At 54.9% G+C, this 15,826-nt stretch overlaps 1 protein-coding gene across 7 annotated transcripts in view; it reads right to left on the reverse strand.

Annotated features, from left to right (window-relative positions):
• The window catches only part of RPH3AL (rabphilin 3A like (without C2 domains)), a 135,486-nt gene that overhangs the window by 18,423 nt on the left and 101,237 nt on the right, over window positions 1-15,826 (reverse strand). For all 7 annotated transcript variants that reach the window (XM_055130324.1, XM_055130325.1, XM_055130328.1 and 4 more), the window contains one exon: window positions 5,231-5,405. In XM_055130324.1, the coding sequence (XP_054986299.1) occupies window positions 5,231-5,405 (175 nt within the window). The remainder of the gene's footprint in view (window positions 1-5,230; window positions 5,406-15,826) is intronic.

Here is a 15,826-nt window from a genome sequence, read left to right on the forward strand (position 1 = left end):
GAGGACCTGGAGGCCCCCCCACCCCCACCTCCCCAGCCACTGGGCCCCTGAGGCCACGTGCTGCAGCCCAGCCAGGGTGGGGGATGGGGTCGGGGGTGGGGGTGTGAGCAAGGCTGGTCTCCACCTGAGGGGAGAAAGGGGAGGACAGAGGCAGAGGGTGTCCAGCGGCTTCTTCGGGTCTGGAGTGGAGGGCAAAGGATGAAGTCCCCCCGGGGCCCAGGGCAGCGGGGTTGTGAGCCCGGCTTCAGCACACAGCCGCAGGGCTGCAGGGAGGGCGAGCAGATCCCTGGCGCCCCAGCCCTTCGGATATGGGGCAGACTGGAGGCTCAGTGTGCCCCTTTCCAGGTGCTCAGCTGGCGCTGAGCGGGGTGGCAGCCGCGCAGACCCAGGGCAGGGCTGGCTGGGGGCTGAAGAACAGGCGCTGAGAAGCCACAATTCCAGTCCCACAAGCCAGGCCTTCGGCTGGGGGTGGGGGGAGGGGGCGGCAAAACTGCCCCCCCCCTGCCGGGCTCTCATCGCGAGTGGGCACGTGAGCCGGACACGGGCAGATGGGGCTGTGGCACTCCAGCACCGGCCACGGGCTGCTCACAGGAGCAGATCTTTCTCCCTCGCTCCAGCGTGATGGCGGGACCTACAGGCACCACCCCGGGACCGCGTGGGGGAGAGCGAGGGGATGACAAACACGCGGGCCGAGGTCGCCACGCAGCGCTGCGCGTCCTTCCCTCAGGCCAGCTAGGCTGGGGGATACAGCAAGCTCCGACCGCCCAAGCCCGATGAAGGCCATCCCCCACCCCCACCCGCACACACCGGGCACCCCCCCACCCCCCTGTGCTGCGCCCTGGCTACACCCTGCAGGGTGAGGGCATCCAGCTGAGAGGAGGGGAGAGGAGAGGCGGCGAGGGCAGGTGGGCCTCACGCTAAGGTGGTCCGTGCCCTAGCACGCAGCTGCTCCTTCCACGGACGCTGCCGGGATGCAGGCGGGCTGGCTTCTGCCGCCCGTCTCGGCAGCTCAGCCAGGCCAGAGCAGGAAGGGGGTCTCAGCCTGGTCAGATGCGGGGAGGGGAGCTCAGGGGGGAGAACCCAGCCTGGAGGAGACTCATCGCTGGGCTCATCAGGCAGCGCCTTGGGCAGACCAAGTCAGGGGCTGCAGCCCCACCCCCTCCTACAGGTGCCCGGCTGCCACGGCCTCGGAGAGCGGAGCTGGGGCGAGCACGCCTGCTCACGCAGGGTGTTATTTTTAACATTTAGCTCTAATCTATCCTCGGTGTGTTTCTGGATACACAGGGAATGGGATGGAAATCTAATTACGTGAGCCCCGGTGGTTAAATAAGCCTGTTAGCGCCCCACTGAATTGAAAAGCTACCCGTGCTCACGCCATTCTTGGGTCCATTTCCCCCCTCTATTCTGCTCCACTCATCTGCTTATTCACCCTGAAATATTCTCCTTCTTTCTGGTGCCAACACTATTCTGTTTTTATTGATTACTATATTGTTTTTGCTGATTGCTGTAAGCATTGGCATTTGGTTAAGGCAATTAAAAAAAAAATCACCCTTGCTATTCTTTTTTTTTTTTTCTTTTTGGGTCACACCTGGCAACACACAGGGGTTACCTGGCTCTGCACTCAGGAATTATTCCTGGTGGTGCTCAAGGGACCATATGGGATGATGGGAATCGAACCCGGGTCGGCTGCGTGCAAGGCAAACGCCCTACCCGCTGTGCTATCGCTCCAGCCCCACCCTTGCTATTCTTTTAAAAATATTTTGTCAAGCTATTCTTTAACTTCCCTAAGAATTATTTTTTAAGGAGAGAAACCCAATGCTGTAGAAGTTACCATTTGAATTCAAAAAATATTCATCAAGTCCTGCAAACCGCCAGCGCTAATCCCAGGACAGCCCCCAGAAGGGCGCTCTGAGGAGTCCGGCGTTCCTCTGCAGCGCCCCACACACTGGACTGTGAATCTACTCGTGCCTTTATGGACTGGCCCGTCCAGAGCGTCCCCCAGCAGGGGGACACAGGACATGGGCGTCAGGTCTCTGATGCTCTCGCTCAACACGCTATTCTCAAGTCTCGCCCTCCTGCAGCAAACACGAGGTCCCTTTCAGGGCCGGATAATAACAGGCCACCCAATGGATAGAGGGAATATTTCGGTCTATTCCTCCTTAAAAACTTCCTTGGAAATCAGACGGGAATTGTCAAGAATATCCATTTGGAGGGGCCGAGATTTTCCTCTGCCTTTCTGTTCAAGTCTTCCTTTTTGCCCTTATATACGATTATTATTTTCTTGCTCCGAGGTTGTTTCCGGTGATGCTAGGGGCCGAGGTGGTGCTAGGGATGGAATCAGAGTCAGCCATCTGCAAGGGACGTGCCATAACCCCTGTCCCACCCCCCCCTTTCTCACTCTGGGCCTGTAATAGCCTTAAACATTTTTTTCTTAGGAGGCATTTTATAATTTTTGTTGCTATAATTTTTGTTGGTAGGGCGTTTGCCTTGCATGTGGCTGATCTGGGTTCGATTCCCAGCATCCCATATGGTCCCCTGAGCACTGCCAGGAGTAATTCCTGAGTGCAGAGCCAGGAGTAACCCCTGTGCATCGCCAGGTGTGACCCCCCCAAAAAATGGGTCTCCCCACCCCTCCTTTTAATTAGCCTGTCAGGGTGAAACTCTAGATATTGGCATCAGCTCCGGATCTCTGACCTCTCACGTTCTCATTCCCTTACTAGTCCCAGTTGGTTTGAAATTTTTTTCATTCAATCACACTGTCTGCAATGAAATAAATTCTTTCCTTTTTCAATATTAGATTCATCCCCTTATTACATTAAATTCTCTTGGTGAAGAAATGGAGCCAGAGACATAGCACAGCTAGTAGGGTGCTTGCCTTGCACACGGCCGACCTGGGTTCAATCTCGGACACCCCATATGGTCCCCCAAGTCTGCCTGAGCACAGAGCCAGGACTACCCTACTAGGCATGGCCCAAAAACCAAAAGGGAAAAAAAGAAACTAATTTTTTAACGGCAAATAGATTTTTTAGTGGCAATATGCTACAGGCAAAGACTGAAGTCAAACAAAATGTAAATTCAAGCAGAAAGATATTTCCAACCCATTAAATATCACCAGCATAGGAGGAATATCTACAAGTCCACAAGAGAGAAAGAAACAATAATTATAAGTGAGCAATGATTTGAACAAGTGTTAAAAGAGGAAAATTAAATCATCAATGAATAATAAGTAGATGGGGGGAGCAGAGTGATAGTACAACAGGTAGGGCGCTTGCCTTGCACGTGGCCGGCCTGGTTCAATCCCTGGAACCTATATGGTCCCCTGAGCACCACCAGAAGTAATTCCGGAGTGCAGAGCCAGGAGTAACCCCTGAGCATTGCTGGGTGTGACCCAGAAACTCCCCCAAAGAAAATAAATACATAAAGAGATACTCACACGGGCAAGTGGTAAAATGCTGTTTCCACTGAGTATAATGGCCCAAGTGATGAACACCAATAATATTCACATCAGGCGAGGAGGCAGGGGTAGTGAATGTAAATGACTAACACTTTTGGAATATAGCCCAGCAATGTCTGCTGAAGTTTAGAACGCATAACCCCATTTCTGGCAACTGACCCCACGGAAAATGAAAGCACTGTGTCCATCCAAGGGAATTCTCATAGTGCTTACAGCGGCGGAAAGGCAGAAACCGCCTGAGAGCCCATTACTAGGTGCAGAATTAAATCGCATGTTACAATGGGATTTTATTTGTTAAAAAGAATAAAGTATACTCTATACCCATTATCCTAGAGGGATGCCCCTAATATCCTTTCAAGTGAAAAAAGCAACTTGGAGAGTAAGGGGTAAGAGCCTTCCCCCCACCTCACCCCCCCATTAAAAGCAAAAAACAGCAAATAAAAGCAACAGAACATCCAGCCAAAAGCCACCCAAAGAAAAGTCAACTCTGTATTGAGTGTTCATTTGTAGGAATCTTGGAGAAAGGAGCTTGGAGATGAGCACAAGCTGGAGAGAGAGAAATCTTCCTCTGTGCTGACTTGTTGCATGCCCGGTGCACGCTTGTGTCATTAGCCATTCGCAGAGGGAGCAGAAGGGCAGGGAAGGGGCCGGCCTGAACATCAACAAGCTCCACCGGCTGCTCTGGGGAGTGAAAAGTTCAGGGCTTGTAGCTATTGATCACCCTTTCTCCCAACAGGGCGCAAGGAAGGAAGGGGGTGGGCTGTGGTGGGGAGGGTCTGAGTAACCACAGTGGCACTGGTTGCAAAGCAAGGGAAAAGGCAGGTGGAAGCTGGGGGGGAGGGAGCAGAGGGTCCCAGAGGGGCGTGGGCAGAGGGCAGCGGGGCAGGGCCTTGGCAGGGAGCAATGGCTCAGGAAGATGGGGACATTTTCGCAGCCTCCAAGAATCTCTGGGGGGTGGGGGCGGGGGTGTCCAATGAGCCTGGGGAGCCTGGAGCCCTTCATGAGCTGCCCCCCACCCCACTCCCCGCCTTCCTTATAGCCTGGCTCCTGTATCCACCTCAGAACCCAGCCCTGCCTCCTGCTCAGGCCAGACACACCCAGTGCCCACGAGCACCTTACAGCACGGGCCCAGGGGTCACTCCCAGAGCTGGGCCCTCGTCTCCCCGGCACCATGCTCCATTCAGGCTAACCAGACTCCAGAGAGGGCTCAGCTGTTCGCCCACCAGTGAGTAAGTGCTTCTTCTCTGGGCTTCGGGCTTCCTCTGCCCCCCACAATACCAGGCGCTCCCCTCTGCCCCCAGGGCCTGCAGCGACAGCAGGGACTTAGGAGACAAAACCACGACCAACTGACCAACCGCTGCAGACCAGCCCCCACTGTCTTCAGGGCCTGGAGCTCCCCTTTGAGGGTGGCCACTGGGCACTCGTGCACAGCGGGGGCGGGGGGGCCCCACACAGGCCAAGGCCCCTGTGTTCACGAGGACCCAGGGAGCCACGTGCCCTCCCTCCCTTCTGGAAACACAAAGCCTGGGCCGAGAGAACCATCCGGACATTCCCGGGGTGACGCGTCTTCATCGTTGCAGTAAGGCTCGACAGACAGCCCACCTGCCGCAGCACTCAAGATCCCCACCCTCAAACCGGTCAAGGGGGCGGTGCGGCCCCCCGGGGATGTTCCGTCGCACACATGTCGTCAGGGGGTGCAGCAGCTGTGCAGGGGGCGAGCGGGGAGCTGGGGGGCGTGTGCTGGGTACCGCCTAGGGGAGAGGCCAGGGGACCTACCTCGTCCTCGGGCCCATGTGTACACGCGACTAGTCTCCACGCTGTGGGGCTCCTGCTTGGCTGGCTCGATGGGCAGAGGTCGGAGGTGGGGGTCGTCCGCCCGGCCGGGGGTCTTGAGCGGCAGGATGTACTTGGGGAGTCCTTTGTAGAACCAGGCTCCCGACCTCTTCCAGACCTGGCGGAGACACAGCTGCTCAGTCAGGGCGGACAGCAGCACCCAGGCAGTGCGCCTGGCCCTGGGTGTGTGTGTGGGGGGCGGGGGGCTCTGGGAAAGGCGCCCGTGTTCCCCCTGCTCGTCTCCCCTCAGGACTCAGTGGAGGTGGAGCAGCCCTGGGGAAGTCCTTTAGGATTCCGCAGCCCACCCCCCCACCCCCTCTACACACACACAGTCCCGAATTCCTAACTGACTTGTTTGCAAGAGTGGGAGGTCTTGACCCGTGCCAGGCTGTCTTCACCAGGGCACCTGGGTTGGGGGGGCAGGTTGAGTTTCTCTCCGTGCCCCAAGCAGCTGAAAACCTCCAGAAACCAACCGCCACCATCCCCGAGGCCACTCTCCACACACTCAGACAAGTCTCACCCATGAGGGAACCGGCAGAGGAACCCAGGTACACAGGAATCTGTGACTGAGATCTCCAAGCCCACTCTGATGGAACTAGGCCTCCCCCCCCCAGCTCCCCAGTTTTCCAGTAGCTTGGCAGTCCCACCCACAAACTGCCCCTGGCGCCATGTAATCTCATCAATGGCCAAGACCCAGAGACTATAAAATAAAGCTCCTGGAAGAGAGTGACGAAGAATTTCCTGGAACTCCAAATGCAACCTCTCATACTCTAGCCCACTTACGTACCAAAAGTAGCACACAGCTTTTTTGTTTTGTTTTGTTTTGGAGTCACACCCGGCGATGCACAGGGGTTACTCCTGGCTTTACACTGAGGAATTACTCCAGGCGGTGCTCAGGGGATCATATGGGATGCTGGGAATTGAACCCGGGTTGGCCATGTGCAAGGCAAACGCCTTACCCGCTGTACTATATCTCCAGTCCCCTGTTTGATTTTAACATACTTGCTGGTATTCTCTTATATACGGGCTTAAATGGCTCCAGAATGAAACACAACAACTTTCACACGCTTCCCTCTTATGGTGGTGGGAAGGTGCTCAGTGGTGGGACTGGTGTTTGACTATTATCTGTAATGAACTATTGTGAACTGCTTTATGAAAATCACTGTCACTGTCACTGTCATCTCATTGCTCATCGATTTGCTCGAGTGGGCACCAGTAATGTCACTATTGTAAAACTCGTTGTTACTGTTTTTGGTATATTGAATACACCACAGGAAGCTTGCCAGGCTCTGCTGTGTGGGCGAGATGCTCTCGGTAGCTTGCCAGGCTCTCTGAGAGGGGCGGAGGAATCGAACCTGGGTCAGCTGCGTGCAAGGCAAATGCCCTACCTGCTGTGCTATCGCTCCAGTGATATATAAAGATTACCCCCAAAAAAAAGAAAGAGAGAAAAATAAAAAAAAGAGTGGGAGGTCTTGGGGTGGGAGCGACAGGACAGTGGGGAAAACACTTGCCTTGGGGGCGGCCGACCCCATGTGAACCCTGCGCCCCTGAGCACCTCCAGGGCGGCTCCCCCCCAAGAAGTGGCAGGTCTTCTGATGATGACTTTTCTTGGAGGACACTCAGAGGTCTGAACTAGCGGAGCGGCCTGTCCAAGGCTGCTGGTGTGTGGCCTCAACACCAACCGGAAGCCCCAGAGTCTCTTCCCAGGAGGGCAGGGAAGCGTCACGTGGGAAGCAGAGGAAACAGCGGCAGCTGCCTAGGACGCCCTGTCTCCCATAGCGCGGGCAGTGGGGTGCCCGTGAACAAAAAAGGAACGTAAGAGGGAGAAGAGGGAGAGAGAGAGAGAGAGAGAGAGAGAGAGAGAGAGAGAGAGAGAGAGAGAGAGAGAGAGACAGAGAGACAGAGAGACAGAGACAGAGACAGAGACAGAGAGAGAGACAGAGAGAGAGAGCACAGTGGGAGAGGCTGAGTGCACACGCAGACATGTGTGTCCACAATCCTTGGTGTGTGTTTGCTCTTGGGCCACACCTGGAGACGCTCAGGGCTTACTCCTGGCTCTGCACTCAGGAATCACTCCTGGCGGTGTGCAGGGGACCAGATGGGATGCTGGGAATTGAACCCCCTGTTGTCTGCGTGCAAGGCAAGTGCTCTGCCCACTGTGCTCTCTCTCTCTCGCTCTCTCTCTCACGTTCCTTTTTTGTTCAACATAATTGATCCATCCCTGCCCCTGCCCTTTTCTCATTACTGTTATTGTTTTTTTTTTTTTTTTTTGCTTTTTGGGTCACACCTGGCGATGCACAGGGGTTACTCCTGGTTCTGCACTCAGGAATTACCCCCTGGTGGTGCTCAGGGGACCATATGGGATGCTGGGAATCGAACCCGGGTTGACCGTGTGCAAGGCAAACGCCCTACCCGCTGTGCTATCACTCCAGCCCCAGATTACTGTTATTGTTGATGATGTTGCTATTGTGTAGTTTCGGGGACACCCCAGCTGTGCCCACGGATCTCTCCCGGTGGGACTCTGGGGACCAGAGGAGGGTGTTGGGGATTGAACCCGGGTCAGCCACGTGCAAGGCAAGCACCCCACCCGCGGTACTACCGCCCCGGCCCCAGGAGCTCAGGCCTCTGAGCGCGGGAAGCTCTGCCCGCCGGGCAGGTGCCATACGCCGCTCACCCGCTCTGGGCCAGCGCTCGTCCTTTATGAAGACTGTGTCTCCAGAAGGCCTGTTTTTGTCCCCACTGAAGTATGTATCATAGAGGCTGCTCCGTTTGAATAAGTAATGGTCTCCACCATCATTCTTTAATGACGCCACGGTTTGGATTTATTGAGCTTAATTAAACAAGCCCCCACAGATGGAAGTTGAAATTGTCTCCAATTTTTCACTCCTGTGAGCCAAGCTGCACACACAGCTCTAGTACGTGGCGGTCACTGTCTCCAGAAATATTCCAACAGGAGTCCAGGGGTGTGGGCACGTTCCGATGGCATCTACGTGGTCTGGCCACCTCCGGGACAAAAGGCACCTCCCCAGGCAGGGACCCAGACTGCACCTCCTGAGGGGATGGGGATCGAGAGCTTGAATTCGGGATTCCTCACCCGGATCACGCACTGTGCTCCCAGGCGCCATCCCCCTTCCCTGAGCACTGCTTTCCAAGGAAAATATGGTAATAAAATATATACAACCTAAACCCGACCGTCTTGACCAGTGTTTCTGGACGGGGGTGGGGGTTGGGTGATGTGCACACGCAGTGGTGTCCAGGACTAATTCATGGTTCTGCACTCAGGGATCATTCCTGGCAGAACTTGGGAGTCGGGGCATCGGGCCCAGGTCAGCCAGGAGCAAGGTATGAGCTCTACCCGCTGTACTACGGCTCCGCCCCCTGGCCCCTCCTTACGCGTCAGGTGGGCAGTTCAGTATGCCCATGTCACTGCACAGTGGTCTCCGGCAGTCCCTGGCTTGTGACCCACTGACCCATCAGATGATTTCTGTCCCCTCTCCTGGGCGCTGGGCCACAGCCCCGTGTCCAGTCTCCGTGACGGTGATGACCCTGTGGGCCTCCACAGGTGAGGGCACACAGGTGAGGGCGTGTCTTACTGACTGTGTGACAGGCCAGCTGTCATCTCATTACGGTTTTGTTTAAGTTGGGCTGTGCGGAGGGATCACTCCTGGCCCGGCTCAGGGACCATCTGGGGTGCCCAGGATCAAACCCTGCTGGGCCACATTTGAGACGAGCGCCCTGCCCACTGCATTATCTCTGCACCCCCCCCCCCTTACGATGCTGATGAAATAGACATTCCAGCTGACACGGAACCAACTGCCATTTGCGAATCTTCTGTTATGTGCCATTTCACTTAAAAATCACAGTTTCCGGAACCCGCTGTCGATGCTATGCCAGGACTGAGGGTACAAACAGTATTTGGCTTATTTCACTTAGCACAGTGTCGAGTTTCTTCCTTGTCACAACAGAAGTGTGAGGCCTGCTTTCTGAGACCCAGTGGGGTCCTGCTGTCTGCACGGACTGTGCTTTGTCTGTCCACCCAGCCACTGAGGGGCCCTCGGTTGGGTCAACCTTTAGAGGGGTCTTTCATTCAATCTGTGTCGCAGGAGGCCCAGTCGCCCAGGAGGGAGGGGCAGGGCCCGTCTGTTCACCAGTGTCTCAGGCTCCGAGAGCCTGGCACGTGGTCAAAGCTCACATGTCCAGGTCACATGGCTGGGTGGGCAGCTGCCGCCATCTGACCCTCTCCCGATTGATAGTGTTGCCTTTCTGTGGCTGAGGGTTCCCCTAAGTACTTGTATTTACTGAGAGACTTACCGGGCGGGATTTAGAAGGGATGGAGAACCCAAGAGGGGACGAGCCTCACCCAAAACAGGATGAACCTCACCAGAGAGCGGACCAGCAGGAAAACCCAGGTATGTGGGAACCCGTGACTGAGATCTCCAAGCCCTGTTGGATCGGGACTGAAAACCCCAGTTTTCCAGTATCTTGGCAGTCACACCCACAGTCTGCCCCTGGCATCATGTAATCTCATCAACGGCCAAGACCCAGAGACTATAAACTAAAGCTCCCGGAAGAGAATGACGCAGAATTTCCTTGACATTATAGTCTATCCATAACAAGCAATACAAAACAAACCATCTAGCATTGCCTTCTTGGCAGGTTTGAGTGGTGGTGGGACTGGTGTCGAAATATTGAATGTAACCAAAGTAGAGAGAGTGTATGGGGGAAATTGTCTGCCACAGAGGCAGGGGAAGGGTTGGAACGGGGTAGAGGGCGGTATACACTGGGGATTTGGTGGTGGAAAATGTGCACTGGTGGAAGAATGGGTGCTTGATGATTGTATGACCGAAGCTCAAACATGAAAGCTTTGTAACAGTATCTCACGGTGAATGAATAAAATGGGGGGGGGGGAGAAGAAGAATAAAATAATAAAATAAAATTAACATTCTGAATAAAAAAAAGTAATGTGGAGTTCATGCCCAATTCAATCAGCTTAATCAATGGCTGAATAAATAGCAGTACATCTACATTATTAAAAAAAAAAGAGAGAGAGAGGGCTGGAGAGGACGAGATCAGCAGGGCGTGTGCGGAGAGCAGGCTGCAGCCACCGAGGGTCCCGACCTGTGGACTCCCTCATGCTCCCGGGCCCTCTGCCTGCGCCAGAGAGATCCCCAGCCCTGGTAGCCCTGTCCTCTGCATCAGCCTCATCTCCTGCAGCAGGATCCATGTTCGCTGGAGGAGTGCGGATCAGGGGCCCAGCAGGGTGACAGTGCCTGCTGAGTGCAGGACGCCAGGTTTGATCCCAGCCCCACTGCACCCTCGGGCCCTCACACTGAACCTGGAACCATGAGCAGGGGCTCCTGGCCTCCTGAGCATCATTTGGGAGATGCAATAAAAAAGATTCAAATAAAAAAGAAATGCTGATCAGTAATGCACCTTTGGGAAGCAGATAAAGAGCAGGTGATCCAAAACGTTAGGGTGAACTGCACGGAACTGCTGATCGCCAACCATCTGCGGGTGGAGAACGCCCGACTGATTAACCCCCATCCATAGCCAACAATGTACCCTGACATTAATGCTCTGTAAGAAGGATGACCTCTGAGGCTCTGCTAGAGACTTGTGGGCAGGTCCCTGACCAGGGGGACCTGTTGCTCCTGCAAGCGCATCATATTGAGCCCCGCACTGTTTCTTGGTGATGGCCCCCATGTGCAGGTGGGAGCCCTGAGGCCACTGTTGGCCTCAGTGACCAGAGCAGACAGGGGCAGGGGTGGGAAGGTGAGAGACTTTGGTGGTGTCAGCACGGCATACAGCAGGAACGGAGGCTCAGGGCAGGGTGTGCGGGCCCAGCCCTGGGGGTGTGGAACGCAGGTCCGGTGCCTTCCTCGTGGGAGAGTGCTTGGAGCTGCCCTGCCCGTCCCATGCCAGTCCACACACATCCTTAGACTCCCTCTGACTGTCCACCCACACCCTGCAAATCACCCCACGGGGCTCCTAGTGACGTGATCTCTCCCCTCCCAGGCCTCTCATCCATGCCTAGGACAAACGCCGGCCCCCAGCCTAAGAAAAAGCCCTCCACAGGATTTACCCCACGCTCGGGGGCCACAGATCACAAGACACGCGACTCCTGGTGAAGCCGTGTGGCCCGGAGCTCTCCCCACGTGTGCTTTGCTCTGATAAGGCCGGCAAAGCAGCGAGCCTTGAAAATGCCGTTTAATGAGAAAAGCCCGACACAGCTGCCGTGGCACTTGCAGGGGGTGACCGGGGGCCTGAAATCCTCCCCCTGGCACTGCTTTGTGTTTTGCTTTGAGGTTTTCATTATGATTTCGGCTCACAGCCAACCGGACTGCAGATACGGAGGGCTATTAGCCGAGCTGCTCCCAGGGAATTTTAATGACCATGATAACAACTGCTAATCACCGGCGGTTCCTAAATGGCTGTGGCTGGAGAAGGGGGCGGCTGCCAGGTCCTGCTGGAAAGCAGAGTGGGGCTGTGAAGACGGTGGAGGCCCCAAGGCCTCAGTCCCTGGCCCTGGCCCCACCCTTCCCTGTCGCTTCCTCGCCCTGCCTGCATTCAACAGAGCAGAGCCCCCCTCCCTGCCCCCCACCCCGTGAGCTCCTGAAGGTGCCCACACTCCCCCTCCCACCCCCAGACAGGGCAGGCGTGCATATGCCCCACCAATGCCCAGGGCAGACGCACACATACATGTGTGTGTATGTATGTGTGTGTGTGTATGTGTGTGTGTGTATGTGTGTGTATGTGTGTGTATGTGTGTGTGTGTGTGTGTGTGTGTGTATGTGGTCTCAGCCCAGCCCTGCCACCTGGGGTGCCCTCTTCCTTACAAGCTAGTGACTCCTGGAAGCCCTGTGTTCCTCCAGGTGGCACCCCTCCAGGTGGCACCCGCGCCCCCTGTGGTGCCCCCGGAGACTCCAGATGCCCAACCACGGACTTCACCCACCTAGAAAGCTGAGGCCATAGTGATAGCACAGCAGGAGGGCGCTTGCCCTGCATTCAGCTTGACCTGGGTTCGATCCTGGGCACCAGAGTAAGCCCTAAGCAGTGCTGGGGGTGGTCCCTGCCTCCCTAAAAGCTTGGGCTCTGCAAGGGCAGGACTGTGCCTAGTGGGGCCGGCTTCTGAGGGTCCAGCCCAGAGCGAGGGGTTGGCAAACAACAAGCAAAGGCCCAGCGCAGGAGCAAGGGAGGGGCCTCAAAGCGGGCACTGCCTGCCCGGCTGATCCAGGCTGGAAAATTCCTAGGGAAAAAACTGGTTCCTGGTTTTGAGGCGTCTTCTGCCTCACACTTTGATCACTTAAAATAAATGGTGCATAGGTTTTTTGGCTGAAAACTTCAGAATTCTGGGAGTGGAGATGGGTGACCTCCCCCCACGTCCCCATACTTCCGGAAGCCCTGGCAGCCACACCCAGTTAGATTCTACACAGTTAAAGATTCTGGAGGTTTTTGAACATGTGACTGCAAATGCAGCTGTGCAAAAATGTTCACACTCTACAACATTGACACCAGGTTGGATGGAATGTGACATGGAAGCCAACCAATCTCAGCTAACAAGAACATGTAAACAAAAGGCTTAATCTGTAACAACAGCTTAGTAAACCCTCAGACGGGACTTGATGTTCCCATGGTGAGATACAACAATTTTCACAAATTTTCTTCTATGGAAATATTTTTTATCATTCCGTTAATTATTTAGTGGTAACTGTAGCACTATAGCACTATCATCCCGTTGTTCATTGATTTGCTCGAGCGGGCACCAGTAACGTCTCCATTGTGAGACTTCTTGTTACTGTTTTTGGCATATCAAATACGCCACAGGTAGCTTGCCAGGCTCTCCGAGAGGGGCGGAGAAATCAAACCTGGGTCGGCCACATGCAAGGCAAACGCCCTACCCGCTGTGCTATTGCTCCAGCAAGAACTATAAAATAAATTATAGTGGGCCTGCTACGGGGGCAGGCTGGGGTGGTTGGGAAAATGGTGACAATGCAATGGAAGGTGACAGTGGCAGTGGGATTGATGCTGGAACATTGAACTTCTGTAACAAACCATCACAAACCACTTTGTAAATCGTGGTGTGTAAATAAAATGGGAAAACCATAAAATTTTAAAAAGGTCAACCTTGGGCCAGAGAGAGTACAGAGTATAAGGCACATGCCCAGGTTTGATTCTGGCATCCCATACAGTCCCCTGAGCCCCTCCAGGAGCAATGCCTAAGCGTAGAGCCAGGAGAAACCCCTGAGCATCACTGGGTGTGTTCCCCCTGAACAAAAGAAAATAACAACAGCAAAAATAAGAAAATAAAAAATAAAAAGGCTGAGCTAGCCTGGCTGAGACAGCATACCTTCCCTCAGCAAACACACTGCTGGCCTCCCAGGAACGCTCAGGCACTCTCCACAGGACAGCCCAGCACTCTGCCTGCCCCCCACACTCGGCTTTACCCCAGCCCTTCGCCCGCACTGAGCCTTTGAACGTACTATTTTTCCTCCCTCACCTGGGCTGGGAGGAGGAAACCTTGAGAAGGCTGCTGAAGCTTCCAGAAGCTTCCGGAGAACTGTCCATGCCTCCCACGGCAACACATACACGTACAACACACATGCATAAATACACATAGGCACACATATACACACACACATTTACCATGAGCACTCACACATGCACACATGTTCTCATACAAGTGCCCACATACACGCACGCCCACGCCCACATGGCCAGCGTGTTACAGACCCCCTAACAGACAGGCCTGGCATCACTAACTCCGGTTACTTAGGCGCTGCAGACTGTGTTACCTGCCCCCCTCCCCTGCCCCCAATCCCTGGGGTGCAGCGCTAAACTCTGGTGCGACGGTATTTGAAGGTAATTGGTTTGGGGGTCATGAGGGTGGGACCTGTGAGGGCTTGGTGCCTATTTTCGCAGGGGGAGAGGGGCTGCTCAGGGGAGCTGCTTCTGACTCTGTGCTCAGGGGCCACTCCTGGGGGTGCTCTGGCAGAGGCGGGGGATGGGCCCGGGGTGCTGGGACTGAACTGAAGCCAGCGGCACACAAGGCCAGCGGCCGCCCTCTCGGTCTGGGGGTGGCGTCCTTATAGGACACTGCAGCGCTTGCTTCTCCCTCCTTCCCGTGAGGAGCAGCATGTGCGGGGCCAGGGAGGAGCCCCCAGCAGGGGCCACATCGGCACACACCTTTGGCTTGGCCCACCGGCTCTCCGAGCTATGAGAAACCTCGTCTGCTGCTTAAACTGCTGCCTGCGGTATTTTCTAACAGCAGCCTGAGCAGATGCCTCAAATAGCTTAAATAATTTTCCTCTCCTCCTGTGAAGAGAGAGCATCTCCCGAGCAGTGTCTGAGCACAGAGCCAGGAATAGCCCCTGGGCACCGCCCGGTGTGGCCCAATCCCCCAATCCCTCCCCGTAACTGTGGAAGGAATATTGGTTTACAACACTGGCTAGGTTCCAGGCCGACAGCCTTTTCAATCAACATCTATTGGAACCTCTAAATTCTAGCTTCCAGCCATCTCTGCACCTACCATAATCCCCCTTTATACTTGTCTACCTACCCCCTTCCTGGTAACCACTATTTTTGGGTTTGGGTTTTGGATCGCATGCAGTGGTGCTCAGGGCTTACTCCTGGCCCTGCACTCGAAGATCACTCTTGGTGGGGCTGGGGGGGCCATATGGGATGCTGGGGATCGAACCCAGGTCAGCTGCATGCAAGGCAAGCACTCCACCCTGCTGTAGTAATCGCTTCCGTCCCAGTAAACCACTATTTTTAAAGTCTGAAAGTTTGCTTTTGTTTTGTTTAGTTCATTCATTTGTTTTCTTCCCACAGGGAGTGAAATGTTTGCTTTTGTTTTGTTTAGTTCACCGGGCTCCTTACCACAGTGAGTGGGATGACGCAGTGTTTATCTGTCTCGGTCTGACTCATGCCACCCATGCACAGGACAGGGCCTCACCTAGCTGGAGTGGAGCAGCCTTCCCCGGCGCTTCCTGCCACACCTTTCTCAGCCACAAATCTGTTGTGACTGGCTCTGACGGAGTGTGGTGCGTCCCTTCTCACCTCTGGAACACCTGCACCATGCAACAGAGCCAAACCCACACGCCCGGGGACAAAAGGTCACAGGAGGGAGGTGGAGACACTCAGGCCCACACGCCACGGTGGGTCTCCACCCCCTGCTGACCTCCAGGTGACTGCAGCCCAGGAGCAACCACAGGAGGGAACCACCCGCTGAGAGTCCAGGTCGAAACTGTCCAAATAAATGACGGCTGTCTAAGCCACCCACGTCCCTGCACTTCTGGCAGGACACGCCGCCTGTTTAGATCCTTCAAGAGAAAGGGGAGAACCAGAGGTGCTGCCAATGAACTGAGAACAGTAGAAGTTAAATCCAGGGACGTTAAGACAAACTTACTCATCGAGTATGAACAGCAGCCTAGGAGAAAGCAGTCATCGGGAAATAAGAAAAGGTTCTGGTGAGTTCAAAATGGGATGCAGGAATACAGAGTCTGAAGCAAAAGTCACAGGAAAGGGGAGACCACTGACCAA

This window comes from Sorex araneus, chromosome 3, assembly GCF_027595985.1.
Source record: "Sorex araneus isolate mSorAra2 chromosome 3, mSorAra2.pri, whole genome shotgun sequence".
NCBI lineage: Eukaryota > Metazoa > Chordata > Mammalia > Eulipotyphla > Soricidae > Sorex > Sorex araneus.